General features: G+C 46.1%; 4 protein-coding genes and 1 pseudogene across 8 annotated transcripts in view; 3 read left to right on the top strand and 2 right to left on the bottom strand.

The window, feature by feature from the left end:
• The window catches only part of eml6 (EMAP like 6), a 33,334-nt gene extending 31,534 nt beyond the window's left edge, over positions 1 to 1,800 (top strand). For 2 of the 3 annotated variants that reach the window (XM_074631205.1, XM_074631203.1), the window contains 3 exons: positions 149 to 302; positions 411 to 511; positions 843 to 1,800. In XM_074631205.1, the coding sequence (XP_074487306.1) occupies positions 149 to 302; positions 411 to 511; positions 843 to 867 (280 nt within the window). In that variant the 3' untranslated portion in view covers positions 868 to 1,800. The remainder of the gene's footprint in view (positions 1 to 148; positions 303 to 410; positions 512 to 842) is intronic. The other variant, XM_074631204.1, reaches the window with a different exon arrangement.
• Positions 1,801 to 1,936: 136 nt separating this feature from the next.
• On the bottom strand, positions 1,937 to 5,766 carry LOC141762937 (uncharacterized; annotated as a pseudogene).
• Positions 5,722 to 15,727, top strand: mtif2 (mitochondrial translational initiation factor 2). 2 transcript variants are annotated; one of them, XM_074631235.1, is made up of 14 exons: positions 5,722 to 5,911; positions 6,601 to 6,755; positions 8,784 to 8,907; positions 10,138 to 10,309; positions 10,611 to 10,771; positions 11,091 to 11,267; positions 11,439 to 11,578; positions 11,734 to 11,858; positions 11,941 to 12,145; positions 12,244 to 12,496; positions 12,756 to 12,896; positions 13,507 to 13,671; positions 13,947 to 14,087; positions 15,383 to 15,727. In XM_074631235.1, the coding sequence occupies exons 2-14, from the start codon at positions 6,603 to 6,605 to the stop codon at positions 15,550 to 15,552; spliced, it is 2,127 nt and encodes a 708-aa protein (XP_074487336.1). In that variant the 5' UTR covers positions 5,722 to 5,911; positions 6,601 to 6,602; the 3' UTR covers positions 15,553 to 15,727. The 2 variants fall into 2 exon arrangements, with proteins under 2 accessions (XP_074487336.1, XP_074487335.1); XM_074631234.1 differs by having other exon boundaries at positions 5,722 to 5,958.
• Positions 15,634 to 24,436, bottom strand: sde2 (SDE2 telomere maintenance homolog (S. pombe)). Of its 2 annotated transcripts, XM_074631266.1 has the most exons (9): positions 24,257 to 24,436; positions 22,869 to 22,989; positions 19,915 to 20,026; positions 19,631 to 19,800; positions 18,588 to 18,720; positions 17,667 to 17,780; positions 17,469 to 17,575; positions 17,008 to 17,345; positions 15,634 to 16,487 (listed from the first exon to the last, which is right to left on the bottom strand). In XM_074631266.1, the coding sequence occupies exons 1-9, from the start codon at positions 24,356 to 24,358 to the stop codon at positions 16,272 to 16,274; spliced, it is 1,413 nt and encodes a 470-aa protein (XP_074487367.1). In that variant the 5' UTR covers positions 24,359 to 24,436; the 3' UTR covers positions 15,634 to 16,271. The 2 variants fall into 2 exon arrangements, with proteins under 2 accessions (XP_074487367.1, XP_074487366.1); XM_074631265.1 differs by having other exon boundaries at positions 17,008 to 17,575.
• Positions 24,437 to 26,164: 1,728 nt separating this feature from the next.
• On the top strand, positions 26,165 to 27,013 carry mrps28 (mitochondrial ribosomal protein S28). The gene has a single exon (XM_074631317.1). It carries the CDS (start codon positions 26,269 to 26,271, stop codon positions 26,830 to 26,832), a length of 564 nt encoding a protein of 187 aa, XP_074487418.1. The 5' UTR covers positions 26,165 to 26,268; the 3' UTR covers positions 26,833 to 27,013.
• Positions 27,014 to 27,093: the final 80 nt, after the last annotated feature.

The raw sequence follows: 27,093 nt of genomic DNA, 5'->3' as shown, positions 1-27,093 counted from the left end.
TACTACATTTAGATCCTAGGGAACTCAATATAGGGCCCAGGGAACTAAATATAGAACTGAGGGTACTACATTTAGATCCTAGGGAACTCAATATAGGGCCCAGGGAACTAAATAGAGATCCTGGATCCTGTTTGTTTTGTTTTCTCAGCATCCTGGGTGACGAGGTTCTCGGCGTTTGGCCTCGTAACACGGAGAAGGCGGACGTTAACTGTGCTTGTGTTTCCCACGCCGGCCTCAACCTGGTGACCGGCGACGACTTCGGCCTCATCAAGCTCTTTGATTTCCCGTGCACGGAAAAATTTGTAAGTGAACTTCGTTTGACGATGATTCGTCGAAGCCCTCAGACATTTTTCTTTGGATGAGTCTGAAACAGATAACCGGGTCACTTCATCACTTTGTTCTTTTCACAGGCAAAACACAAACGCTACTTCGGTCACTCCGCTCACGTCACAAACGTTCGCTTCTCCTGTGATGACAAGTACGTCATCAGCGCCGGAGGCAGCGACTGCAGGTGAGACGAAGGCAGACCAGATGTCATCAGTGTGGGAGAAATCAGAATAATAAGAAGAGCTGATGTGTTTATTTAACAGATTCATGATTCAACAACGAACACAAGAAACAAAAGAGGCCAAGATTAAATCGCTTCTGAGACATAAAACTGATTCACAGTCCCTAATAAAACATCTGAAAGTGAAAATGAATCAACAAATAATGTTTATTATTATTCGCCTTAATATGAACACATAATATAATATATTATTAATAAACACCTGATATGAACAATCTGACCATAAATCACATTTACTGTGAAATAAACACATTCCTCTGTTTCTTCCCTCCAGTTTATTTGTGTGGAAATGTCAGTGAGCTCCCCAAAAAAACCAGGAGTCCACCGGAGACCACCGGAGACCACCAGAGTCCACCAGACACCACCTGAGACCACCGGAGACCACCGGAGACCACCAGAGACCACCAGAGACAACCAGAGACCACCTGAGTCCTCCATCAGTCGAGTCTCTTCTCCTCCTCCTCCTCCTCCTCCTCCTCTTCCTCCTGTGATGCTGCACTCACCTGTGCTGATGCTTCAGTCTCTTTACCTGAGACCGTTCAGGACCTGAAGACTGAAACACGTGTGTGAGCGTTTCAGTCTGAACTGTATTCCCTGCTGCTGACAGACTCCCGTCTCGTGGGATCAAACCTGTGGCGTTTTGCGCTGCAGGACGCTCCGCCTCGGAGCCGACGGTACTGTATTTATTGTGACGTTAGTTCTTCAGATGATTTCACGTGAAGCTGAAGCAGCGGTCGGTTGATTTATTTCAGGTGTATTTGTGTCGGTAAATTTGTCCAAAATAGATGTGAGAACGTGAGAAGTCCAGTTTGTCCAGTTGAACCTTTTTGAGAAGTCGTAACGTAGCGTAGCCTGGTAGCGTAGCGTGTTCCTGTGTGTCAGTACGTGCCTTTATCACAAACTCTGACCAAACATTTGATACAACTTTATTTATAATCGTGGTGCTATGAAACGTGATCATTTAGGGCTTTTTACAGGTACGGAGGATGAGTCCTGTCGTTGTGTTGTTTAGTATCTCGTACTGTCTGATGATGATGATGATGATGATGATGATGATGATAGGTAGAAACACTGTAGAGGAAAGATGGATCTTAGTTTGATCCCAGCTGTTTAAACTGAAAGTGTGAAACTAGTTTGTGAAAAAAAAGAAGAGTTCTACCTCAGAAAACAATAAAGTGAAACTAAACGATATTTAAGGTATTTCAATAAATATGAATAGAGTTTATAGAGCCGACGGAGTGTTTCTGTCCTCTGTTGTCTCTCTGTTCTCTGTCTCCTGTAGAAATAAAACCTCAACAGAGTCTGAACGACGATTCAAAGGCTTTGACTCTCTGCAACAACGCTTTAACATTACTCCCGTTGCTCCTGTTACTCCTGTTCCTCCAGTTGCTCCTGTTCCTCCCGTTGCTCCCGTTCCTGCTGTTCCTCCTGTTGCTCCTGTTTTTCCTGTTCCTCCCATTACTCATGTTACCCCTGTTCCTCCTGTTCCTCCTGTTCCTTCTGTTCCTTCTGTTCCTCCTGTTGCTCCTGTTATTCCTTTTCCTCCTGTTGCTCCTGTTGCTCTTGTTGCTCCTGTTATTCCTTTTCCTCCTGTTGCTCCTGTTGCTCTTGTTCCTCCTGTTGCTCCTGTTGCTCCTGTTATTCCTTTTCCTCCTGTTGCTCTTGTTCCTCCTGTTCCTTCTGTTCCTCCTGTTGCTCCTGTTATTCCTTTTCCTCCTGTTGCTCTTGTTCCTCCTGTTCCTTCTGTTCCTCCTGTTGCTGCTGTTCCTCCCGTTCTTCCCGTTGCTCCTGTTCCTCCCGTTGCTCCTGCTGTTCTTCCCATTCCTCCCGTTGCTCCTGTTCCTCCCGTTGCTCCTGCTGTTCTTCCCGTTCCTCCCGTTGCTCCTGTTCCTCCTTTTACTTCTGTTGCTCCTGTTCCTCCTTTTACTTCTGTTGCTCCTGTTCCTCCCATTACTCCTGTTACTCCCGTTTCTGCCATTCCTCCCGTTCCTCCCGTTGCTCCCGTTCCTCCCGTTCCTCCTGTTACTCCTGTTTCTCCCGTTCCTCCTGTTACTCCTGTTACTCCCGTTTCTGCCATTCCTCCCGTTCCTCCCGTTGCTCCCGTTCCTCCCGTTACTCCTGTTACTCCTGTTTCTCCCGTTCCTCCTGTTACTCCTGTTACTCCTGTTTCTGCCATTCCTCCCGTTCCTCCCGTTGCTCCCGTTCCTCCCGTTACTCCTGTTACTCCTGTTTCTCCCGTTCCTCCCGTTACTCCTGTTACTCCCGTTTCTGCCATTCCTCCCGTTCCTCCCGTTGCTCCCGTTCCTCCCGTTACTCCTGTTACTCCTGTTTCTCCCGTTCCTCCCGTTACTCCTGTTACTCCCGTTTCTGCCATTCCTCCCGTTCCTCCCGTTGCTCACGTTCCTCCCGTTACTCCTGTTACTCCTGTTTCTCCCGTTCCTCCCGTTCCTCCTGTTACTCCCGTTTCTGCCATTCCTCCCGTTCCTCCCGTTGCTCCCGTTCCTCCCGTTACTCCTGTTACTCCTGTTTCTCCCGTTCCTCCCGTTACTCCTGTTACTCCTGTTTCTGCCATTCCTCCCGTTCCTCCCGTTGCTCCCGTTCCGCCCGTTACTCCTGTTACTCCTGTTTCTCCCGTTCCTCCCGTTACTCCTGTTACTCCCGTTTCTGCCATTCCTCCCGTTCCTCCCGTTCCTCCCGTTACTCCTGTTACTCCTGTTTCTCCCGTTCCTCCCGTTCTTCCCATTGCTCCAGTTACCCCTGTTACTCCTGTTAATCCTGCTCCTTCTGTTCCTCCCATTACTCCTGTTACTTAATTTACTCCTGTTGCTCCTGTCCAACATTTTAACGCCACGCTAACGAGCACATGTGTTTACCGTGAACGTTAAGAGTTTTGTACCATCATAAAAGATGAGTAGAGATGATACTGGTATTATATTGGTGTGGTTCTGGTTTTGTGTGCAACAGCAGATTGATTTCGTAGTAAAATGAAAGATGTTGGTGAGTTATTGTGAGAATGTTGTTTAGATAAACTGAAGATGTGAAGTTCCGTCCACGTTGTCGTCCTGTCTACAGCCTGAAGAACCGCTGAGTGACTTCCTGTCGTCTCCACAGTCGGCTGCTTCAGATGGATCGTCGGTACGACGGCAACACCTTTCAGATAGAAACTCATTTTCATTGAGATCAATAACTCTCGTGTGTTCTATCAACACCAGCAGTTAGTTTGTACAAGTGTAGAACGACTTTAGTGTAATTTGAGTTTGAACCTACGTTGTGCGTTGTTATTTTCGACCCGTCAGTCGGGACCACAGTCAGGTATGAACTTATAAACAACGTCCTTGTTGATATATAATATACATAAATAAAACACGTCTTTTATCTTAATGAAAAATTATTTAGTTTCATTTCCAATTTCATCAAACGTTTTAAAAGAAAAATAACGTATATTGCCAAGAAGTGAAAGTCATTTGTTCGTTCCTTTGCAACGTCAGCGCCCAGCAGCAGAGCTACGCTTCCGCCATTTTGGACTGAAAGTGACGCCAATGATGCCAGATGCCAATAAAACGTCCGCCTACAAAGAGACGTACAAAAGTAAAACAAGATTATTTCTATTTTCATATTTAATGTCTCTGAAATGTCCTGTGTTAAACAACACAAATATTATAACAAGCGTTTTCAGTCCAAAATGGCGGCGGCAGCTGTTGTAAAAAAAACAAAACACCAGAGTTTCATCTTTCTACTTCTTTACTCTTTGATAGCAGTCCACAAACCAACGGCTGATGTCACGGTGACTTAGATCCACTTCTTCTACAGTCTACAGCTGCTGCTGCTGCTGCTGCTGCTACTACTACCAATGTTCCCCAACTCTGAGGAGTGTTGTTTCCAGCAGGACAATGCTCCATGCCACACAGCCAGGTCAGTGAAGGTGTGGATGAAGGACCCCCAGATCAGGACCCTGTCATGGCCAGCCCAACCTCCAGACCTGAATCCCATTGAAAACCTCTGGAATGTGATGAAGAGGAAGATGGATGGTCACAAGCCCTCAAACAAAGCCCAGCTGAGGAGTGGCATAAAGTCATTCAACAGCAATGTGAAAGCCTGCTGGAGAGCATGCTAAGACGCAGGAAAGCTGTGATTGTAAATCAAGGTTATTCCACCAGATATTGATTCCTGAACTCTTCCTAAGTTAAAACATTAGTATTGTGTTGTTTAAAGATGAATATGAACTTGTTTTCTTTGTATTATTCCAGATCTGAAAACACTGCATCTTTTTTGTTATTTTGACCAGTTGTCATTTTCTGCAAATAAATGCTGAGATACATTTGGGAGAAATGTCAGTAGTTTATAGAATAAAACAAAAAATTTAATTTTACTCAAACACATACCAATAAATAGTAAAACCAGAGAAACTGATCATTTTGAAGTGGTCTCTTCATTTTTTCCAGAGCTGTATGTATATACATAGGGCAAAACTGCTGCAGGCCCCGCATGGGTTAACCCACAGGGGGCCCGCGTGGGTTAACCCACAGGGGGCCACATGGGTTAACCCACAGGGGGCCCGCATGGGTTAACCCACAGGGGGCCACATGGGTTAACCCACAGGGGGCCCGCATGGGTTAACCCACAGGGGGCCCGCGTGGGTTAACCCACAGGGGGCCCGCGTGGGTTAACCCACAGGGGGCCCGCGTGGGTTAACCCACAGGGGGCCACATGGGTTAACCCACGGGGGGCCCGTGTGGGTTAACCCACAGGGGGCCACATGGGTTAACCCACGGGGGGCCACATGGGTTAACCCACGGGGGGCCCGCATGGGTTAACCCACAGGGGGCCCGCGTGGGTTAACCCACAGGGGGCCCGCGTGGGTTAACCCACAGGGGGCCACATGGGTTAACCCACAGGGGGCCACATGGGATTAGTGTGGGTTTGCCCCTGCCCACACTGCCCACAGTGGGAAACACTACCTCTCATTCTACTACTAGTAGCAGTTCCTCTCCAGACCTGCAGGAGGCGCCTCGTCCTCGTCTGGTGGATGTTGTGTTTAGTAAAGGTGTTAATGGGTTAACTGTCATGGCGGCTCCCTGCAGTCGGAGGTTTCCTTCAGGGTGAAACTGAACCACCAGATGAGAACAACTCTCCATGTTCTCCATGTTCTCCATGTTCTCCATGTTCTCCATGTTCTCCATGTTCCACATGTTCTCCATGTTCTTTATCTCAGGATGAGCTGAAGGAGGAGCGGAAGGTCTGAGAGGTGAGCCGGTCTGAACGGAGTGTTCTAACGTCTCTCCTCACGTGTCTCCAGCAGCTCGCCAGACTTCACTGAGAAAAGTCGTGTTTCAGTTCGTTCAGGTAATAACAGCTGATCGAACTGAACACAAACATGATGTTCAGAAACAGTAGGTTGTATTAAGTAATTCGGCTTTGGTTTAACCCACCGAACCCGTCTAGTCTCAGCTACAGATCAGTCTCTTCATCAACATGTCTGATGTCCAACTCACTGCTAAACTCAGCATTTCTATAATGAGCCAAGTGCTTCTCCTGTTTATTGTTCCATGTGTTCACCTGGTTGTCCAGATGTTAGTCAGGAGAGACTCCAGTAGATTCACATCTGCTCAGTAGAGAGCTGTTAGCCAAACTTCATTAAGAGTTTAGTTGGTTTCATGTTTTCTTTGATATCACCTGTTAGAACAAGAGGTAAGGCTTGTTTCTGATGGTTAGAATAAACCTTGTTTAATATCATTTAGAGACATTTAAAGGGACTGTTTGGAAGAATCTGAAATGTCTTGTTAACAGCGACACCTGTGGCCGTTTAGGCAACTAAAGTCAGCGTCCTGTCTCGCGCTTGTGCTCGCTCTACATAGACATGAAGGAGCGCTCATGGGAAACCGACCCGGTAGATTTATACGTGTAAGAAGTTACAAACAGTCCCTTTTTTAAATTAGTTTCTCTGACACACAGAATTCAGATTTAGTTTCTTTGTTTCGGACATTAAATGAATAAAGAACCAAACTCTCCTTTCTCCTCCCGTCTCTCTGCAGGTATGAATGTGATGTCATCAGTGATGCGGGGGGCCCGGTGGCTCGTCCACGCCGACCCGGCTCCGCTCAGCAACTTCCTGTCTCTGACCCTCCTCTGTCCTGCTCGAAGCTCCGCCCCCCTCGCCTGTCAACAGAACAGGAAGTACGCCAAACAGGTGAGACTGACCGAGCGTTCCAGTACCAATACTACCGCAGTATTTAGTCTGCCAGGTAAACATCTAGTATGTCCCAGTACAGAGTATGTTAGACGCAGTGGGCCAAAAATACCAGGATGTTCTACTACATCCAGTCACATTCTGCAGTATGAAGCCAGCAGGCTGTTCTGCCTCTTCTGACCCACAATCCTCTGCACAGAGGATATGAGAGCAAGAGGGTCAAAGTTCAAGGAGCAATCTTACGATGAAGTTCCATCTAGCAGTCCCGGTTCCCTTTAGCTGGCCCGGTTCCCTCTAGCAGGGTCGGTTCCATCTAGCAGGCCCGGTTCCCTCTAGCTGGCCCGGTTCCCTCTAGCTGGCCCGGTTCCATCTAGCAGGCCCGGTTCCCTCTAGCTGGCCCGGTTCCCTCTAGCTGGCCCGGTTCCCTCTAGCAGGGTCGGTTCCATCTAGCAGGCCCGGTTCCATCTAGCAGGCCCGGTTCCCTCTAGCTGGCCCGGTTCCCTCTAGCAGGGTCGGTTCCATCTAGCAGGCCCGGTTCCCTCTAGCTGGCCCGGTTCCCTCTAGCAGGGTCGGTTCCATCTAGCAGGCCCGGTTCCCTCTAGCTGGCCCGGTTCCCTCTAGCTGGCCCGGTTCCCTCTAGCAGGGTCGGTTCCATCTAGCAGGCCCGGTTCCCTCTAGCTGGCCCGGTTCCCTCTAGCTGGCCCGGTTCCCTCTAGCAGGGTCGGTTCCATCTAGCAGGCCCGGTTCCCTCTAGCTGGCCCGGTTCCCTCTAGCTGGCCCGGTTCCCTCTAGCAGGGTCGGTTCCCTCTAGCAGGGTCGGTTCCATCTAGCAGGGTCGGTTCCCTCTAGCAGGCCCGGTTCCCTCTAGCAGGCCCGGTTCCCTCTAGCAGGGTCGGTTCCATCTAGCAGGCCCGGTTCCCTCTAGCAGGCCCGGTTCCCTCTAGCAGGGTCGGTTCCATCTAGCAGGGTCGGTTCCATCTAGCAGGCCCGGTTCCCTCTAGCTGGCCCGGTTCCCTCTAGCAGGGTCGGTTCCATCTAGCAGGCCCGGTTCCCTCTAGCAGGCCCGGTTCCCTCTAGCAGGGTCGGTTCCATCTAGCAGGCCCGGTTCCCTCTAGCAGGCCCGGTTCCCTCTAGCAGGCCCGGTTCCCTCTAGCAGGGTCGGTTTCATCTAGCAGTCCCGGTTCCCTTTAGCTGGCCCGGTTCCCTCTAGCAGGGTCGGTTCCATCTAGCAGGCCCGGTTCCCTCTAGCTGGCCCGGTTCCCTCTAGCAGGGTCGGTTCCATCTAGCAGGCCCGGTTCCCTCTAGCAGGGTCGGTTCCATCTAGCAGGCCCGGTTCCCTCTAGCAGGCCCGGTTCCCTCTAGCAGGCCCGGTTCCCTCTAGCAGGCCCGGTTCCCTCTAGCAAGGTCGGTTCCATCTAGCAGGCCCGGTTCCCTCTAGCAGGGTCGGTTCCATCTAGCAGGCCCGGTTCCCTTTAGCAGGGTCGGTTCCATCTAGCAGGCCCGGTTCCCTCTAGCAGGGTCGGTTCCATCTAGCAGGCCCGGTTCCCTTTAGCAGGGTCGGTTCCATCTAGCAGGCCCGGTTCCCTCTAGCAGGGTCGGTTCCATCTAGCAGGCCCGGTTCCCTTTAGCAGGGTCGGTTCCATCTAGCAGGCCCGGTTCCCTTTAGCAGGCCCGGTTCCCTTTAGCAGGCCCGGTTCCATCTAGCAGGGCCGGTTCCCTTTAGCAGGCCCGGTTCCATCTAGCAGGGCCGGTTCCAACGAGCACGGCCGGTTCCAGCTTTTTGGGGGCCCATATATAAAATCTTGTTTTTTGACCAAGTGTTACTTTTTACACAAAGAAAATATGTAAATTTAATTTAGCTGCATTGTTAAAATCAAAATCAAAACAAACGTGCAAATTATAAACAAAAAAAGAATAAAATTAGTTTTTAAAGTAAAACAAAAGTTGTGGATAAATTATAAATATGTGAAAGTAGATCCCTGAAATGTTACAAACTGTTCCTTTAAAGATGTTGTGATGTGTCTGCAGGTCAAAGGTCAGAGGAAAGATCAGAAGAACCAGAAGGTCAAAGCTAAAGTGGACAAACAGGAAGTGGAGATCAGACAGAGCATGACGGTGGCGGCTCTCGCTGAGGCCATGAACAAAGACTTTGGTAAGAAACAACAGAGATCCACAGAGATGCACACTTCCTGTGTGAATAACGTTTATCTGGTTGTATAGAAGTCTCTGAGAAAATGAGCTTCTTCTTCTCTCTTGATTTATTCCCTCAGGAAACATTGTAAACATGAGTTTATGGTCTCAATCTCTAGTTTCAAGTCTTCTTCAATACAGCATGATGTTCATTTAGTAAGTTATGGTCCCATTTAGAGTCAAATAGACCATAAAGCAGGGGATGCTTTAGGGCGGGGCTACCTGCTGATTGACAGGTCGCTACCACGGCGTTGTCCGGTCTGAGAGTTGTCCGTGTTTTCATCTTATAGAACTTTAATCCTTTCACAGCGTGTTTTCACTTCATCACAGTTAAAGGGACTATTTGTAACTTTCAGAAATGCTAGTTAACAGCGACACCTGTGGCCGTTAAGTCAACAAAAGTCAGCGTCGAGCTCCACTTGCTCGCTCTACATAGACATGAAGGAGCATCGCTCAACACAGTGAGGCGACACACGTCAGCTAAAACCACAATATCACTCTATATTTCAGCTGCTTGGCAGTAATGTTAGCTGACCAGACCAAGGTCTCTCCATGAATCAATGCTGATCCTAGTGTTGGCTTTTCCCGCCTCAGCCTCCCGACCGCGGCCGGAGGGAACGGGGGAGACGATAACGTTTCTCTCTGCGGAGCCCCGTCACTTCACAAGACACGGGAAACCTCTGTTGGTCTGGAGGAGCTGCAGCAGTTATTTCTGCACAAACGTCCACTGAACATTCACTAGATATTCTCAGAGCTAAACTAACTCTTCTGCAGTGTGGAGTGAGCAGCATGCACGTGAGAGGTGGAGAGAGAGAGAGAGAAGGAGCGTGGTGTCTGAGTGAAGGCAGGCAGAGGAGACGAGGCTCCGGACACACGCGAGCGCGCATGTGTCCCGACCCGGTACATTTATACACTTAAAAAGTTACAAACAGTCCCTTTAATTATAATGTTTTTGGTCGCCTAAAAATGTCTTATTCAGTGTTCAGTTGTACTGAGCTCCAGTCTCTCGTGTCACTTCTGGTTGCAAAAAAACAAGATGGAAACGGCCAAAATGCTGAATTCGAGGCTTCTAAACCGTCGTCCACAGACCAATGACGTCACGGAGACTAGTCCTCTTCTTATACAGTCTTTAATGCAGATCGTGTTGAGTCTCTACTTAATAACGTTTAGTTCATGTTTTTTCTGTCCTCAGATCACGTGTTGGAGGCTCTGCTGAACACGTCTGTGGATCTGGACTCTCTGGAGCCGGACTCGGTTCTGGAGGAGCGGTGGATTAAGGAGGTGGTGACCCGATCGGGGATGAAGTTCAGATGGGCCAAACTGAGCGAGAGCAGAGAGAGACCCAACAGGGACGTCCACAGGAAGTACGAAGACAGGAAGTCTCACTTTAAATCACCTGATGGTCATTATCCCCTCCAGGAGATGATGAGATCGACCTCTCGGAGCGGAGATACATGATTGATTGGTTGATTGATTGATTGATTGATTGATTGATTGATTGATTGATTGGACGTTGATCACCCCCTCACATTATCATAAATGTATAATACTGTACATTTATATTTAAAGTCTTTACTTTGTAACTTTGTCTTGAGAATAAACGTCTCTGTGGTGTTGCTGGGACTTTACCTTTGACCTCTGACCTTTGACCCCTGACCCTGTCAGACCTCCAGCAGACCCGTCCCGCCTGGCGCCCCGCCCCCCGGTGGTCACCATCATGGGTCACGTGGATCACGGTAAAACCACCCTGCTGGACAGTCTGAGGAAGAGCCAGATCGTCTCCACGGAGGCCGGAGGGATCACTCAGCACATCGGAGCGTTTCTAGGTAACACACACACGCACACACACACACACACACACACACACACACACACACACACACACACACCTGCTGTTTGACTCAACTTTATTGACAAAATATTCAATACAGTAGACGAGATACCAGGAAGGATGAGGACACGGACTACAGACATGAAAGGAAATGTAGTTTAAGAGGCAGAAACCAATAGAAGAAATAACTAAAAGAATGGAAACAGGATTTACATCACACAGTAGATTAGTGAGTGGAGCTGATGATTTCATTATTGATTAATCTGCTGATCATTTTATTGATTCAAACCAGACTGGTGCGTTTTTTCTTCCAGTCCAGCTGCCTACAGGTGAGAAGATCACCTTCCTGGACACTCCGGGTCACGCTGCCTTCTCCTCCATGAGAGCCCGCGGAGCCAACGCCACCGACATCGTCGTCCTGGTGGTGGCGGCCGACGACGGCGTCATGAACCAGACGGTCGAGTCCATCCAACACGCCAGGAAGGCCAATGGTACGAGCTCCTCCTGGCAGTCACAGCTGAGGGCTGAAAACACGGCAGGGATGTGTTTATAACTGTATTTCTGTTGTGTTTCTACTGCTACTTGATGTACTTGTACTGTGTTTTTGATGTACTTGTACTGTGTTCTGACCCCGTCTCTACTGTGTTTCTACTCTGCTTCAGTCCCGATCATCGTGGCGGTGAATAAGTGTGATAAGCCTCAGGCCGACCCTCAGAGGGTCAAACAGGAGCTGCTGGCTCATGATGTCGTCTGTGAGGAGTTGGGAGGAGACGTCCAGGCGATCCACGTCTCCGCTCTCCAGGTGAACCCACGTTGAACGAATGAGGCGCCGCCAGCAGGCCGCCAGCAGGTCGCCAGCAGGTCGCCAGCAGGTCGCCAGCAGGCCGCCAGCAGGCCGTCAGCAGCACTGTTTATTATGAGGATCGTGACATCATTGTTGTTGTTGTTGTTGTTCAGGGCGACAACCTGCTGGCTCTGGCTGAGGCCACCGTGGCGCTGGCAGAGGTCTTGGAGCTGAAGGCGGAGCCAAGCGGCGCCGTGGAGGGACTCATCATCGAGAGTCGCACCGACAAGGGCAAAGGGTGAGTCATCAGTGACCTCTACATGACCTCCAGAGACAGGAAGTAACTCTGGTTCTATGAGTTCTGTCTTGTGTCTCCTCAGTCCTGTAACGACGGCCATCGTCCAGCGGGGGACGTTGAAGCGAGGTTGTGTCCTGGTGGCGGGGAAGAGTTGGGCTAAAGTCCGTTTCCTGTTTGATGAGAACGATCGAGCGCTGACGGAGGCCGGGCCGAGCGCGGCGGTGGAGGTGGTGGGCTGGAAGGAGCTGCCGTCTGCTGGAGAGGTCATCCTGGAGGTGGAGTCTGAGGTGAGAACAGAGACGGTCTCAGAGTTTACCTGTCCATCAGGAACACCTGCTCTCCTCTTCTGTCTGAATAAACGTTGGGTTTGTTTGTCGTCGAGCAGCAGCGAGCGAAGGAGGTGGTGGAGTGGAGGAGTTACGAGGAGGAGCAGCAGAAGCTGCAGGAGGACCAGAGCGCCATCGAGGTCAAACAGAAAGTCCACCTGGAGGAGTACAGGAAGGAGAGGGAGGGGCTAGCTCACCTGAGCTGGAGGCAGAGGAAGTCGGCTCTGTACCGAGCCAACAAGACCAAGTTCGCCATGAGGCCGAGTGAGAAGACGCAGAGAGACGAGCTGAGCCTGCCGCTCATCGTCAAAGGTACGTTTAGTAGTTACCCGTCGTGGTTAAACGTTGTGTAATAGTGATACTAGTCATCCGTTTGGCGGCGGCGCGGTTATGATGTCATTAAGTGTTCCTGTTGATATTTAGAACCCTTTCAGCCTCTCACCAGGAGACGTCACTTAAGACCCTCAGGGTTCAGGGTTCAGGGTTCTGGGTTCAGGGTTCAGGGGGTGGCATTGGGATTGGGCCTTAGAGGTGGGGAACATGTCCACACTGACTGACCTTTGACTTCCAGGTGACGTGGACGGCTCGGTGGAGGCCATCCTGAACATCCTGGAAAGTTACGACGCTCAGCAGCAGTGTCAGCTGGAGGTGGTTCACTTCGGCATCGGAGACGTTTCAGAGAACGACATCAACATGGCCGACACCTTCACAGGTAAGAATTCAACAGCAGGGTCAGAGGTCACAGAGAGGAGGCGGGTCAGAGGTCAGAGAGTGGAGGCGGGTCAGAGGTCAGAGAGTGGAGGCGGGTCAGAGGTCAGAGAGTGGAGGCGGGTCAGAGGTCAGAGAGTGGAGGCGGGTCAGAGGTCAGAGAGTGGAGGTGGAGTCAGAGGTCACAGAGTGGAGGTGGAGTCAGAGGTCACAGAGTGGAGGCGGAGTCAGAGGTCACAGAGTGGAGGCGGAGTCAGAGGTCACAGAGTGGAGGCGGAGTCAGAGGTCAGAGAGTGGAGGCGGAGTCAGAGGTCACAGAGTGGAGGCGGGTCAGATGTCACAGAGTGGAGGCGGGTCAGAGGTCAGAGAGTGGAGGCGGGTGAGAGGTTACAGAGTGGAGGCGGGTGAGAGGTCACAGAGTGGAGGCGGGTCAGAGGTCACAGAGTGGAGGCGGGTCAGAGGTCACAGAGTGGAGGCGGGTCAGAGGTTACAGAGTGGAGGTGGAGTCAGAGGTTACAGAGTGGAGGCGGGTCAGAGGTCAGAGAGGTCAGAAAGCCAGAAGTTGTCCTGACAGGAACTGTTCTTCACCTTCTGTCTTGTTTCTTCTTTGTCAGGTTCGATTTACGGCTTCAACGTTGCAGCCAGCAAGTCGATCCAGCAGCTGGCGGCGAAGCGAGACGTGCCGCTGCGACTCCACAACATCATCTATAAACTGGTCGATGAGCTGAAGGACGAGCTGAGCAGCAAACTGCCTCCACTGATCTCAGAGAACATCATTGGTGAGAAACGTAGTAGTTTGTACCTGACGGGACGGGAAGCGCTTTGTACCTGACGCGAAGCGGTTTGTACCTGACGGGACGGGAAGCGGTTTGTACCTGACGGGACGGGAAGCGGTTTGTACCTGACGGGACGGGAAGCGGTTTGTACCTGACGCGAAGCGGTTTGTACCGGACGGGAAGGGAAGCGGTTTGCACCTGACGGGACGGGAAGCGGTTTGCACCTGACGGGACGGGAAGCGGTTTGTCTCACCTACGCTCTCTTTCTGCTCATCCAGGCGAAGCAACGGTGCTCACCATGTTTGACGTCACCGTGGGGAGGAAGAAGGTTCCTGTTGCTGGCTGTCGGGTCCAAAAAGGTCAGCTGGACCGCCGACTCAAGTTCAGACTGGTCCGAGGACGAGACGCCGTCTGGGAGGGTGAGTCAGACCTGGACCAGGATTTATCACACAGTAGTGGTCTACTGTTAGGACAGGAAGTAAACTTGTGAATGACTTCCTGTCTGAACTGCAGGACTATACTATGACTTTTTTTCGACATACTATTCTGACTTTTTTTTATTAATTTTGCCGACATGCTATACTATGACTTTTTTTTTTTAACTTTTTTTGGACATGCTGTACCCTGAATTTTTGTATTACTTTTTTTCGGCATACTATACTATAACTGTTTTTTTATTAATTTTTCCGACATACTATACTCTGACTTTTTTGTGACTTGTTTCGACATAATGTACTATGACTTATCACGTTTTATGGCATACTTTACTATGTCTTTTTTGGCTTTTTATGACATACTATGAGTTTTATATGACATTTTTATGATTCACTGTACCATAGGTGTGGGCGATATAGCCAAAATATTCTATCATGTTATATGTAATTCTATATCTTGATACAATAATTGTTTCATACATTTAATTAAGAAATGCATAAAATAACCAAACCATACGTCATCACTTTGGAATATTTCTTCTTTTATTTGGAACTTCCATACAAACAGAAACAACTGCCTCACATGAGACAACACTTGATTTAAAAACAAAAGACTCAATTATTTAAAAATGAAAGTTTTACGCCAAATTCACACAAGCCAGTGGCAAAATGCGGCTTGTCACAATAATTACACTTTGCTGTGGCCGGGAGGCATGTTCATGTCTTTCATAGACAATGCATGGCAGCTTGCGGCAGGCTGTATTCCGCTGCTGCTCTGGTGTGAATTTGGTGTTAAGATTCCTGAGAACAATAATTTCAAATGTTACAAGTTTAAAGGTAAACATGTGAAAAAAATGACCTGCCTGACAGCAATCAGTGAAATATAAATATACAAATTTGTACTTTTCCTGCAGCTCATCGTTAATTTCAAAAAGCTATTTATAAAAAAAAGTCATAGTATGTCATAAAAAACAAAAAACGTCAATAGTACATTAAGTCGAAAATTTAAAAAAGTCATTGTATATTATGTCGAAAAAGTAAAATAAAAAGTCAAAGTATAGTATGTCAAAAAAAGTAAAAAAAAAAAAAAAAAGTACAGTATGTCGAAAATAAAAAAATCATAGTATAGTATGTAAAAAAAATGTAAAGTCATAGTACAAAATGTCAAAAGATGTAAAAAAAAATATATATATAGTATGTCGAAAAAATAAATCATAGTACAGTATATGTGTACAGTATATATAAATACCTACGTGTAATCTGAGCCGTTCTCTCTGCAGGTTCCCTGGCAGCGTTGAAGCACCACAAAGACGAGGTGCAGACGGTGAAGTCGGGGATGGAGTGCGGTCTGTCAGCTGACGGCGACGTGGACTTCAGAACCGGTGATGTCATCGTCTGTTTCGAGGAGCTGGACGTTCCACAGGTCACTTCCTGGGACCCCGGCTTCTAACGATCACTTCCCAGCATCCTCTGCTGCTAACAGAACACTCAACGGGCTGCTGATGTACAAACAGACTGAACTCTTGTGAAATGTAAATGTGGTAATTTAACTTTAATGATGTAACATGGATCATAAATCATGTGCAACATGACATCACTTCCTGTCATAACACATGGGATGTTAACGATAAACCGTTAATTAGATTTCAAACGGTTAAAATAAACATAAAAAGCTGAATAGCTGGTCCACCTTAACAGTCCACCTTAAGAGATCCTGAGCCAGTGTTGTTGCTAACAGCCTTCACTGTAATCAGCAGGTCGGCTGGCAAGAGACGGGAGCTGTAGCATTTATCAACGACAAATAAACTACACACACTGCCACGATGCTGCGTTCACTGAAAATGGATTCATATCAACTGTTAAACTAAAGCGGTACAGACACATTAAACAATACTCGAGAGGGAAATCCTGCTTTCTGATTGGACAAACAGCTCTTTGTCTTGTGATTTGTTCATAAAGTTACAGATGAAACATTTACTCATATGGTCAGAATGATTCTGATACTGACAAACAGAAACATGTCAACTGGAGGTCCACTGACGAGCTTCTCCAGAGTATTAAACACATTTTCCTCGCCGTCGTCTCACTCAAAAAATCCATCATGAAAAAGCCGGACTGTTCCTTTAATCTAATTTAAAAGGTGAGAGACAGCCGTGACCTCTGACCTCTTTACTTCCTCTTATTCTTGGCTGGTTTGGCGTGCAGCGCCGGGTCGATCTGATCAGGAGTCAGTCCTCTGACGGAGAAGAGTCGGGCGGCGCGCTCCGTCAGCGTTCCCCCGCACTTCATCCCTCGAGACATCAGTTCCTCCTTCAGGACGTCCAGACCCAGAGACTGGAGCTGGTCTACGGAGGACAGCGAGGACAGATCCACCGCAGTCCGACCCTAAACATTAACATCATGCTTCGGTTACATATCGCTGCTGCTTCACTTCAAACACCTCAACAAAACTCACTCTGACATGTTTCAGATATTTACTCAGAGAAAACGTCTCAATATTCATATTAATATTTAGTGATATTGACAAAGTGATGACGTCTCCTCACAGTTCATTATTTTCATTGACCTGCTGAATATCATCCTGATTAAATCGCTTCACATCCAGAATCCACGAGGGGAAAAATAAATCCATCCATCTATGTATCGTCATTTTTTTACGATGTTGAAATTGATGTTTTAATGCCAGTGAACTGGAGACTCCCGTCAACCAATATCTGTTGTGCTCCTGCAGCTGGAGCACCGCTGCACGAGACGCACTAATCTTGTCGGTTAATAATTAATAAATCGGTTAACGGTCAAGAGCATTTTAAAACATCTATTTAGAAATCATTAAAAAATAAAAATCATGATACATAGTTGAATCCATTTATTCCCTCCTAGTGGACGGAGAGGACAAACTACTGACCTGCTGAGAAGACGAACAGCTGGACTCTTCTGAGGGTCTGACGGTCTGGTCTCTGGAGGGTTCTGGAGGTCTCTGGTCTTCTGAGGGTCTGACGGTCTGCTCTTCTGAGGGTCTGACGGTCTGGTCCTCTGAGGGTCTGACGGTCTTGTCCTCGGAGGGTCTGACGGTCTGGTCTTCTGAGGGTCTGACGGTCTGCTCTTCTGAGGGTCTGACGGTCTGGTCCTCTGAGGGTCTGACGGTCTTGTCCTCGGAGGGTCTGACGGTCTGGTCTTCTGAGGGTCTGACGGTCTGCTCTTCTGAGGGTCTGACGGTCTGGTCCTCTGAGGGTCTGACGGTCTTGTCCTCGGAGGGTCTGACGGTCTGGTCCTCTGAGGGTCTGACGGTCTTGTCCTCGGAGGGTCTGACGGTCTGGTCCTTTGAGGGTCTGACGGTCTGGTCTCTGGAGGGTTCTGGAGGTCTCTGGTCCTCTGAGGGTCTGACGGTCTGGTCTCTGGAGGGTCTGACGGTCTGGTCTCTGGAGAGTCCTGGGGAACCCTGACCCTCTGAGGAGGAGCTGCAGTCAGACGAGCTGGAAGAGATGATGATTCAGTTAAAAATAAGAATGTGTGAATAGTTTGTGGTACTGAAGTGGATCTGGACTCTGTGGATCTGGTCTCTACCTGCTGCTCTGCTCAGGCTCCACCTTTTTTGTCTGTTTCGTCATGGTAACAGCAGCAGCTCCACAGCTGGAGGAGGACGGAGACTCGTCCTCGTCCTCTGAGCTCAGCATCTCCCTGTAACCATGGAGACAGATTTAAAACACTCACGCAGACGGTAGTTTTCATCCAAACTTTGACTCAACGTTGGTGAATAAATATATAAATTTATATATATAAAATATATATATATAAAAATATACATATATATAATTATATAAATATATATACTTTCACTATTTATTTTAATTAATTAACCCTCTCAGAACCCACATTAGAGCCGTTTTAGTCTTATTTAGTGGGTCCAGGGGGTCTCTTGGGGGAGACAGCAGGTCATAAGGGTTTAGAACATTATGATAGAAGTATATGACGGTCATCCTCACGCTCTATTATGTCTCATAAGTTGAAACCATTTGTTACACAGATTTGGTGAGTTTTTTTAACTTTAATTTAACTTTTTTTTTTTTACCACTGGAGAATTGATTATTAAAATGATCAATAATCCCTCCAAAATACCAGATTAAGACACCAAGACCTTCAGGAACTCCAGAGAAAAAGCCACCTACTAGAGCCTCTGAAAGACAGTAAAGTCAGTCGGGTCTCTGAGGGTTAATTCATGTTTATTTCTGACTTTTATTTTTATTATTTATTTATATACCTGATTTATGACTAGAACATCTTGACCCTCAGTGCTGAGCTGCATCTCAAATTAATCTTCAGGTTCTCAGCTTTCAGATGATGTACACCACTTCTATGTGACATCTACTGTTGACCTGCTATCTCCCCTTAAACACCCCCTGGACACCCCTAAAGAAGACTAACACGGCTCTATTGAGGCTCTCAGAGGTTAAATGAGGTCAATAAAACCATGAGGATGAAACTGACCAGAAACACGCTGCTCCTGCGCTCTTCGTCTTCTTCTTCTTCCCGTGCGGCTGCTCGCTCTCATCACACTTTGGTCTCTTGGCTGCAGAGACGTCGTCCACCTTCACCTGACTGCTGGAGGACGCCTGCAGACCTGAGACACACCGCAGTGTTAACATTTCACTACAGCATCGGTAATGTTCTCAGAGCGCCATCACAAGCCAGTTTGACCAGCAGTGTGCAGTAACGTACGGCGAGCCGTTTAACATGTAATATCTCAGCTTGGCTATCCAGAACATTAGAGAGATATCTACAATTACACTGTGACTAGTCAGAACTTTTATTCCAGATATCTATAACTAGGGATGCACCGATACCGAGTACAAGTACTTATATTTGGGTACTCGCCAATACCGAGTACCGATACGAGTACTTCTCTGTGCCAAAAGACCCTCGTTGACAGCCAGCTGGAGGGTGTGAGCGACACACGGCAGGCTGGGGAGTCCCAGATACGAGGTGGTGCGCCGCAACGACTCTAGGTCGGCTTGGAAAGGCTCGGGGTGAAGGTGCTTCCCAGGGGCGTGGACAAAGCGTAACCGGGGCGGACTGTCCTCAGATATCCGTAATGAGAAACCCCGTACACATGAACGGCAAAAGTAGTTTAAATCGCACTAGTCAAAATAGAATTACAGATATCTTGAATCAGAGTTGTGACGAGTCAAAATGACGTTGCAGATATCTCTAATGAACATCCTATCTAGCTAATAAATGTTAAAACGGATCGCCATAGTAACAGAGACATATTCTCTCAACCTACATACATCATATAATAAATGTTTTTGTTCAAATTAAAATCACGACTGACATTATTTTGAAGGAGAGGCTTTTATCCTGAAGGTGTTTAGCAACTAAAGATTATTCTCATTGTTGATTGTTTTCTCCATTAATCGATTAGTAGTTCGGTCTATAAAATGTTGATCAGTGTTTCTCAAAGATGACGTCCTCAGACGTCTCCAAGATATTCAGTTTACTGAGGAAAGAAACCAGAACATATGTTTATGAACCTTTCATGACAGAGTCCTCGAGTCGCTCCGACAGCTCGTGACACTGCTGCTGGTACTCCGGGTCGGTGAACTGGTGTTTGGGTTCAGACAGTTTCCTCTTCAGACGATCCAGACGGCGCTGCTCCTTCTCCGCCTCGCGCTCCGTCTGCTTCTTCAACCACTCTGCCATCCTGCACACACCACAGAAGAAGAGTTACATCGATGTGACTTGACCACAGAAGAAGAAGAAGAGTTACATCGATGTGACTATACCACAGAAGAAGACGAAGAAGAGTGGCGCTTACTCTTTCTCGTGGTTGACGTCTCGGAGGCGGCGGCCGCTCAGATCTCTGCAGGCCTCGCGGTTTGTCGTCTTCTCGATCTGAGCGCCCAGAGCTCGCAGCATGGAACCGAACCCTGAAACACCACAGAAGAAGAAGACACACTTTAAGGTTTATCTTAAACTGCATACTATACTAGTAGTACAACCTCATACTATACTAGTAGTACAACCTCATACTATACTAGAACAACCTCATACTATACTAGTAGAACAACCTCACACTATACTAGTAGAACAACCTCACACTATACTAGTAGAACAACCTCATACTATACTAGTAGAACAACCTCACATTATACTAGTAGTACAAGCTCATACTATACTAGTAGTACAACCTCATACTATACTAGTAGTACAACCTCATACTATACTAGTAGTACAAGCTCATACTATACTAGTAGTACAACCTCATACTATACTAGTAGTACAAGCTCATACTATACTAGTAGTACAACCTCATACTATACTAGTAGTACAACCTCATACTATACTAGTAGTACAAGCTCATACTATACTAGTAGTACAACCTCATACTATACTAGTAGTACAACCTCATACTATACTAGTAGTACAAGCTCATACTATACTAGTAGAACAACCTCACACTATACTAGTAGTACAAGCTCATACTATACTAGTAGTACAACCTCATACTATACTAGTAGTACAACCTCATACTATACTAGTAGAACAACCTCATACTATACTAGTAGAACAACCTCATACTATACTAGTAGAACAACCTCACACTATACTAGTAGTACAACCTCATACTATACTAGTAGAACAACCTCATACTATACTAGTAGAACAACCTCATACTATACTAGTAGAACAACCTCATACTATACTAGTAGAACAACCTCATACTATACTAGTAGAACAACCTCACACTATACTAGTAGTACAAGCTCACACTATACTAGTAGTACAACCTCATACTATACTAGTAGTACAACCTCATACTATACTAGTAGAACAACCTCACACTATACTAGTAGAACAACCTCATACTATACTAGTAGAACAACCTCACATTATACTAGTAGTACAAGCTCATACTATACTAGTAGTACAAGCTCATACTATACTAGTAGAACAACCTCACACTATACTAGTAGTACAAGCTCATACTATACTAGTAGAACAACCTCATACTATACTAGTAGTACAACCTCATACTATACTAGTAGAACAACCTCATACTATATTAGTAGAACAACCTCATACTATACTAGTAGAACAACCTCACACTATACTAGTAGTACAAGCTCATACTATACTAGTAGTACAACCTCATACTATACTAGTAGTACAAGCTCATACTATACTAGTAGTACAACCTCATACTATACTAGTAGAACAACCTCATACTATACTAGTAGAACAACCTCATACTATACTAGTAGTACAAGCTCATACTATACTAGTAGAACAAGCTCATACTATACTAGTAGTACAAGCTCATACTATACTAGTAGTACAACCTCATACTATACTAGTAGTACAACCTCATACTATACTAGTAGAACAACCTCATACTATACTAGTAGAACAACCTCATACTATACTAGTAGTACAAGCTCATACTATACTAGTAGAACAAGCTCATACTATACTAGTAGTACAAGCTCATACTATACTAGTAGTACAAGCTCATACTATACTAGTAGTACAAGCTCATACTATACTAGAACAACCTCATACTATACTAGTAGTACAAGCTCATACTATACTAGTAGAACAACCTCATACTATACTAGTAGAACAACCTCATACTATACTAGTAGAACAACCTCATACTATACTAGTAGAACAACCTCATACTATACTAGTAGAACAACCTCATACTATACTAGTAGAACAACCTCATACTATACTAGTAGAACAACCTCATACTATACTAGTAGAACAACCTCATACTATACTAGTAGAACAACCTCACACTATACTAGTAGTACAAGCTCATACTATACTAGTAATACAAGCTCATACTATACTAGTAGAACAACCTCATACTATACTAGTAGAACAACCTCATACTATACTAGTAGAACAACCTCATACTATACTAGTAGAACAACCTCATACTATACTAGTAGAACAACCTCATACTATACTAGTAGAACAACCTCATACTATACTAGTAGAACAACCTCATACTATACTAGTAGTACAACCTCACACTATACTAGTAGTACAAGCTCATACTATACTAGTAGTACAACCTCATACTATACTAGTAGAACAACCTCATACTATACTAGTAGAACAACCTCATACTATACTAGTAGTACAACCTCACACTATACTAGTAGTACAAGCTCATACTATACTAGTAGAACAACCTCATACTATACTAGTAGAACAACCTCATACTATACTAGTAGAACAACCTCACACTATACTAGTAGTACAACCTCACACTATACTAGTAGTACAACCTCATACTATACTAGTAGAACAACCTCATACTATACTAGTAGAACAACCTCACACTATACTAGTAGTACAAGCTCATACTATACTAGTAGAACAACCTCATACTATACTAGTAGTACAAGCTCATACTATACTAGTAGAACAACCTCATACTATACTAGTAGTACAACCTCATACTATACTAGTAGTACAACCTCATACTATACTAGTAGAACAACCTCATACTATACTAGTAGTACAACCTCACACTATACTAGTAGTACAAGCTCATACTATACTAGTAGAACAACCTCATACTATACTAAATATATCGCTTTAACCGTTTCATACTACTGAGGAATGCAGTATGCAGTATGTACTGTATACTGAATACTGCGTTCATCAGTAGTATGTAGTAGTGGTTTTGAATACAGCCAAAGTCTTGGCTCACAACCTCTTTTGTTTATTTGTTTGTGTCTATTTCCTGGAACACACCTCCTTTCCCGCCACAGAGACGGGGCTCCAGGTGATAGACGGCTCCATGCTGCAGAGGATCGTCCAGGCAAGACAGTCGACCATTTCTGACGACGTAGAAATCCTCTGAAGAAGGAAGTCCCTGCAGAAACACAGAACACACATTTAAAGGATATCTCAGAGGAAATGGTGTTTAAATGATGAGTTGCTGCCGTTCTGGACTCTCACTCTCTAAACCCCAGTAACACTGCAGTAACTCATGAATGTTCACATCGTCACAAACTATATAATTGTACACCATGTAAACCAGCAGAGATGAAGCCCCTCAGGTTACCCTTCATCAACACCACATGTCATCTTCTCTTATATAATCTCCACAACAACATGGAGTGGTTTAATAGAGCTAATTTCTAATTTAAATATGTCCCGTGTGTGGAGCAATTCATACTAAAACTAGACTTCTGCTCCTCCTCTTGGCTGTTTTCAGGCTTTCAAAATGTTTTGCTCGTGACAGGAGACTTTGACCAATCACAGGTCACTTCAGAGAGAGAGAGCGTTCCTATTGGCTGAGCTCCGGCTGGTGGGCGGTGCTTGGTATTTCCTCAACTGATCTCAACATGGCTGCCGGGTCACAATCTTTCTCATTTTACAGCTAAACAGAACACTACGAGATGTTTCTGAAAACATTTGAGGAGAGAAAGAAATATGGATCCTGTAACTTTAATCCCTGACTATTTCTAATTTAGGAATTTCTTTTTAACATAAGGAAAACCAGTGGTTCTGCTGTTGATGCTACTCAGTGGTTCTGGTTCTGTCCAGTGGTTCTGCTGCTCTTTGTTGAGAGGATTGAGAACCAAACCAGGCCGTAATGTTGAAGGTGATGGTGGATTGAACCTGTAGAAAGCTGAAGACTGATGGTGGAGTTTCCTCAGAAACATGTTTTGTTATTATGATGCTTTATGTTTTATTGTGTGCTGTCATGTGTGTTGTTGATGTTCTTTTATTATTTTAAGCTCTTTTTGCAAATAAAATTCCCCGATAAAGGTTTGACTCAAAGAATCACATGTAGAAGATGATTTCACGGTTTGAACGTGAGTTTAAGGAGGTCGAGGTCTTCAACGCGCTCTTCGTTTGTCCAGTTCTGTGACGTTGTTACATTAATTAAGTTCCTGACAGATAAATACAGTTATTGTGATTTGATACGTGTTAAACTAAAGCTACACACTTCTAGTTTTATCTCTTTAATCATGTTAAACGTTAAGAAAACCTTCTCCGGTCGAGGCTAACGAGGCTAGCCTCTCTGTGTGTGTGTGTGTGTGTGTGTGTGTGTGTTAGCTAACGTTAGCTCATCAGCCTGAAGAGTTTAGTTTAGTTTTGTGTTTTTCCGCCTCATCTTGATGTGAACTCACCTGCTGCTGGAAGAACCGGTTCAGAACATCTCTGACCACAGACCCGTCCGGAAACACCGAGTTACAGAACCTGGAACCAGGAGAACTCACAAACACCGCCATGATGGGGTTAGCTTCAGTTAGCTTCAGCTAGCTTCAGTTAGCTGCTTCTTCCTCTGCGCTCACACTTCCGGCGGAAGGAAACCGAAGACGAGACGTCATCACGACGCCACCTACCGTCACTGATAAAATTAATTAAATTAATTAAATTAATTAAATTAAAAAAATAATACAATTTTAAAAAAAATTATGAAATGAAATGAAATAAAGAAATGAAATGAAATGAAATAAAATAAATAAAAAGAAAAGAAAAGAAAAGAAGTTTAATGAAATGAAATAAAATAAATAAAAAGAAAAGAAAAGAAAAGAAGTTTAATGAAATGAAATGAAATAAAAGAAATAAAAAGACAAGAAATGAAATGAAATAAAAGAAAAGAAAAGAGAAGAAAAGAAAAGAAAAGAAATGAAATGACATGAAATGAAAAAAAATAAAATAGTTGCCGATTATTTTTCTGTTGATTGATTTTTATTTATTTTTATTTTATTTTAGCCCTAAATTTGTGTTTTCTTATTATTTATTTTTTTATCTTATTTCTACTATTTAATTCAATTTAAAGGGGTATATATACTGGGTTAATAGGGTTATACTGGCATGGTAAATATACGCTTATACCGCTTCAGACCAGGGGCCTCATGTATAAAAGACTGCGCAGCTTTCACACTGGAAGATGGCGTACTCACAGAATTGGAAAAGTACGTACGCACAGAAATTTTCACATGTATAAAACCATGCGTACGCCTGTTCCTGCGCACCTTTCCTTTATACATCCCACTTGACGTGAAATTGAGCGGAGCTGCACGTGCCACTTGGTCCGCCTTGTCTCCTCCCATTAATAACTATGCAAATGAATATAAACACGCGCCATGCTGTCACCTATTGTCCAAATAACAATGTGGCAAATCACGCTGGAAAAGGAACAAAAAAGAAGAATTTCACAGAGTGTGAAATTGAAGTGTTTGTTACTGAGGTGGAAGCTAGAAAACATATTTTATTTGATGGTCAATCATCAGGAATCAGTAACAAACGCAACGTCTCCACAGCAGCTGATCGTGCGCTCCCGAAGGTTCCCGAAGGCTTCCGAAGGCGCACGATCAGCTGCGCCCCGTGCCTCGACTGCTGAGAGGCGCCGGTCTGGCCGCGTCCTCAAATATACTATACGCTGTGCTGGAGTCACAGAGAGAGATTGTCAATACAATGAAGGATAATATATATATATGCAACGAATTAAAAAGAATGAATGATGGTGGGATAAGTCATATATTAAAAGACCTTGTTAAAAATAAACGTGTGTCTCAACTCACCTCGCTGCTTTACATTCTGTGTATCTCATCCAAACGGCGCCTTATAGCTGCTGCATTTGGCTCATTGTTAGGTGTGCCAGGGTCCGGTTCATCCATCTGTAGCTCCAGGGGACACAGGCTCACCACGGTGGTTTGCCACATTGTGCAGCACGCGATTTTGTTTTTGGCACGGTGGTTAAGTCATGCCATCTCTGGGACATTAGTTTAAATGTGTTTTTGTTGTGCCTCTCTGATGTTAAACTTTATGCGCAAACTAGTTAAGAAATATGTGGGTTGTTTTTTTTGATCCCACATCATAAATAAAGCTCAGTAAGGTGAGTGGAAAAAATATTTTTACACATTTAGCGAGTTTCAGGACTTTGTAGTCTGACACTGCCAGATGACAGAGTTTGGAAGACGGCCCGCACATTCTCACGTCACGTTGATTTTTATACATTCCTGCGTGAGCGTGAAACACAGCGTACGCAACATTTTAGTACGTACGCACCGTTTATACATGAGGCCCCTGCTGTCTGGGTGTGTTTGTTACCTGGAGCCGCCAGGTGGCGCTGTGAGCGCCTCTCTACCGGAGGTTAAAGCCTTCTTCTTCTCGGTGTTGTGAGTGTGACAGCATGGCGGCGGTGCTGAAGGTTGTCTCCAGAGTCCGGTTCTCCTCCTGCAGGTTCTCCAGAACCTCCAGAACCTCCTTCAGCTCGGACTCCAGCGGGGCCTCCAGCAGCGACCCGCCCGCCTCGGACAGACCCAGATCCGGCTTCGCTGCCGCCTTCGAGCTGCAGTCTGAGCTCCGGCGGTCCGCGGAGAGCTCCTCCTCTTCAGCCGGCAGCAGCAGCTCCTCCTCCGGCCAGGAGCACAGCTTCGCCTCGCTGCTCCGCCGGTCCCCGCTCATCCAGATGGGACCGGCTAAAGACAAGGTGGTGGTCGGGAGGATCTTCCACGTTGTCGGGGACGACCTGTACGTAGACTTCGGCGGTAAGTTCCACTGCGTGGTCCGGCGGCCGGCGGCCGGAGAGCAGCAGCTGCAGCGGGGCAGCAGGGTCCGGATCCGGCTGCAGGACCTGGAGCTCACCGCCCGGTTCCTGGGAGCCGACACCGACACCACGCTGCTGGAGGCACAGGCCGTATTACTGGGCCCGCTGGAGGGAAGGGAGGCCCGGGAGAACCAGAACCAGGACTGAGCGGGTCCGCCTGTCAGACCCTGCTGAAGTTAAAAACAGAGGTTTTCTAAAGGGAGTCTGGCAGGACTCACACTGGACTGGAGGAGAGACCCGGAACATCTCTGACTGTAGGAATGTGAGGTTTTAGTTTGACTCATGTTTACTGATTATTAAACAATAAATATCCTTTATATTAACACGTTAAACACGGTTGTCTCATTGTTGTTCCTCCACATGATAAAGCTTTAATCAGCTGAATGATGCTCTATAGAAGCTCTTTTC

This window comes from Sebastes fasciatus, chromosome 3 (genome assembly GCF_043250625.1).
Source record: "Sebastes fasciatus isolate fSebFas1 chromosome 3, fSebFas1.pri, whole genome shotgun sequence".
NCBI classification, from domain to species: Eukaryota; Metazoa; Chordata; class Actinopteri; order Perciformes; family Sebastidae; genus Sebastes; species Sebastes fasciatus.
This window is presented reverse-complemented; position numbering and strand designations above follow the sequence as displayed.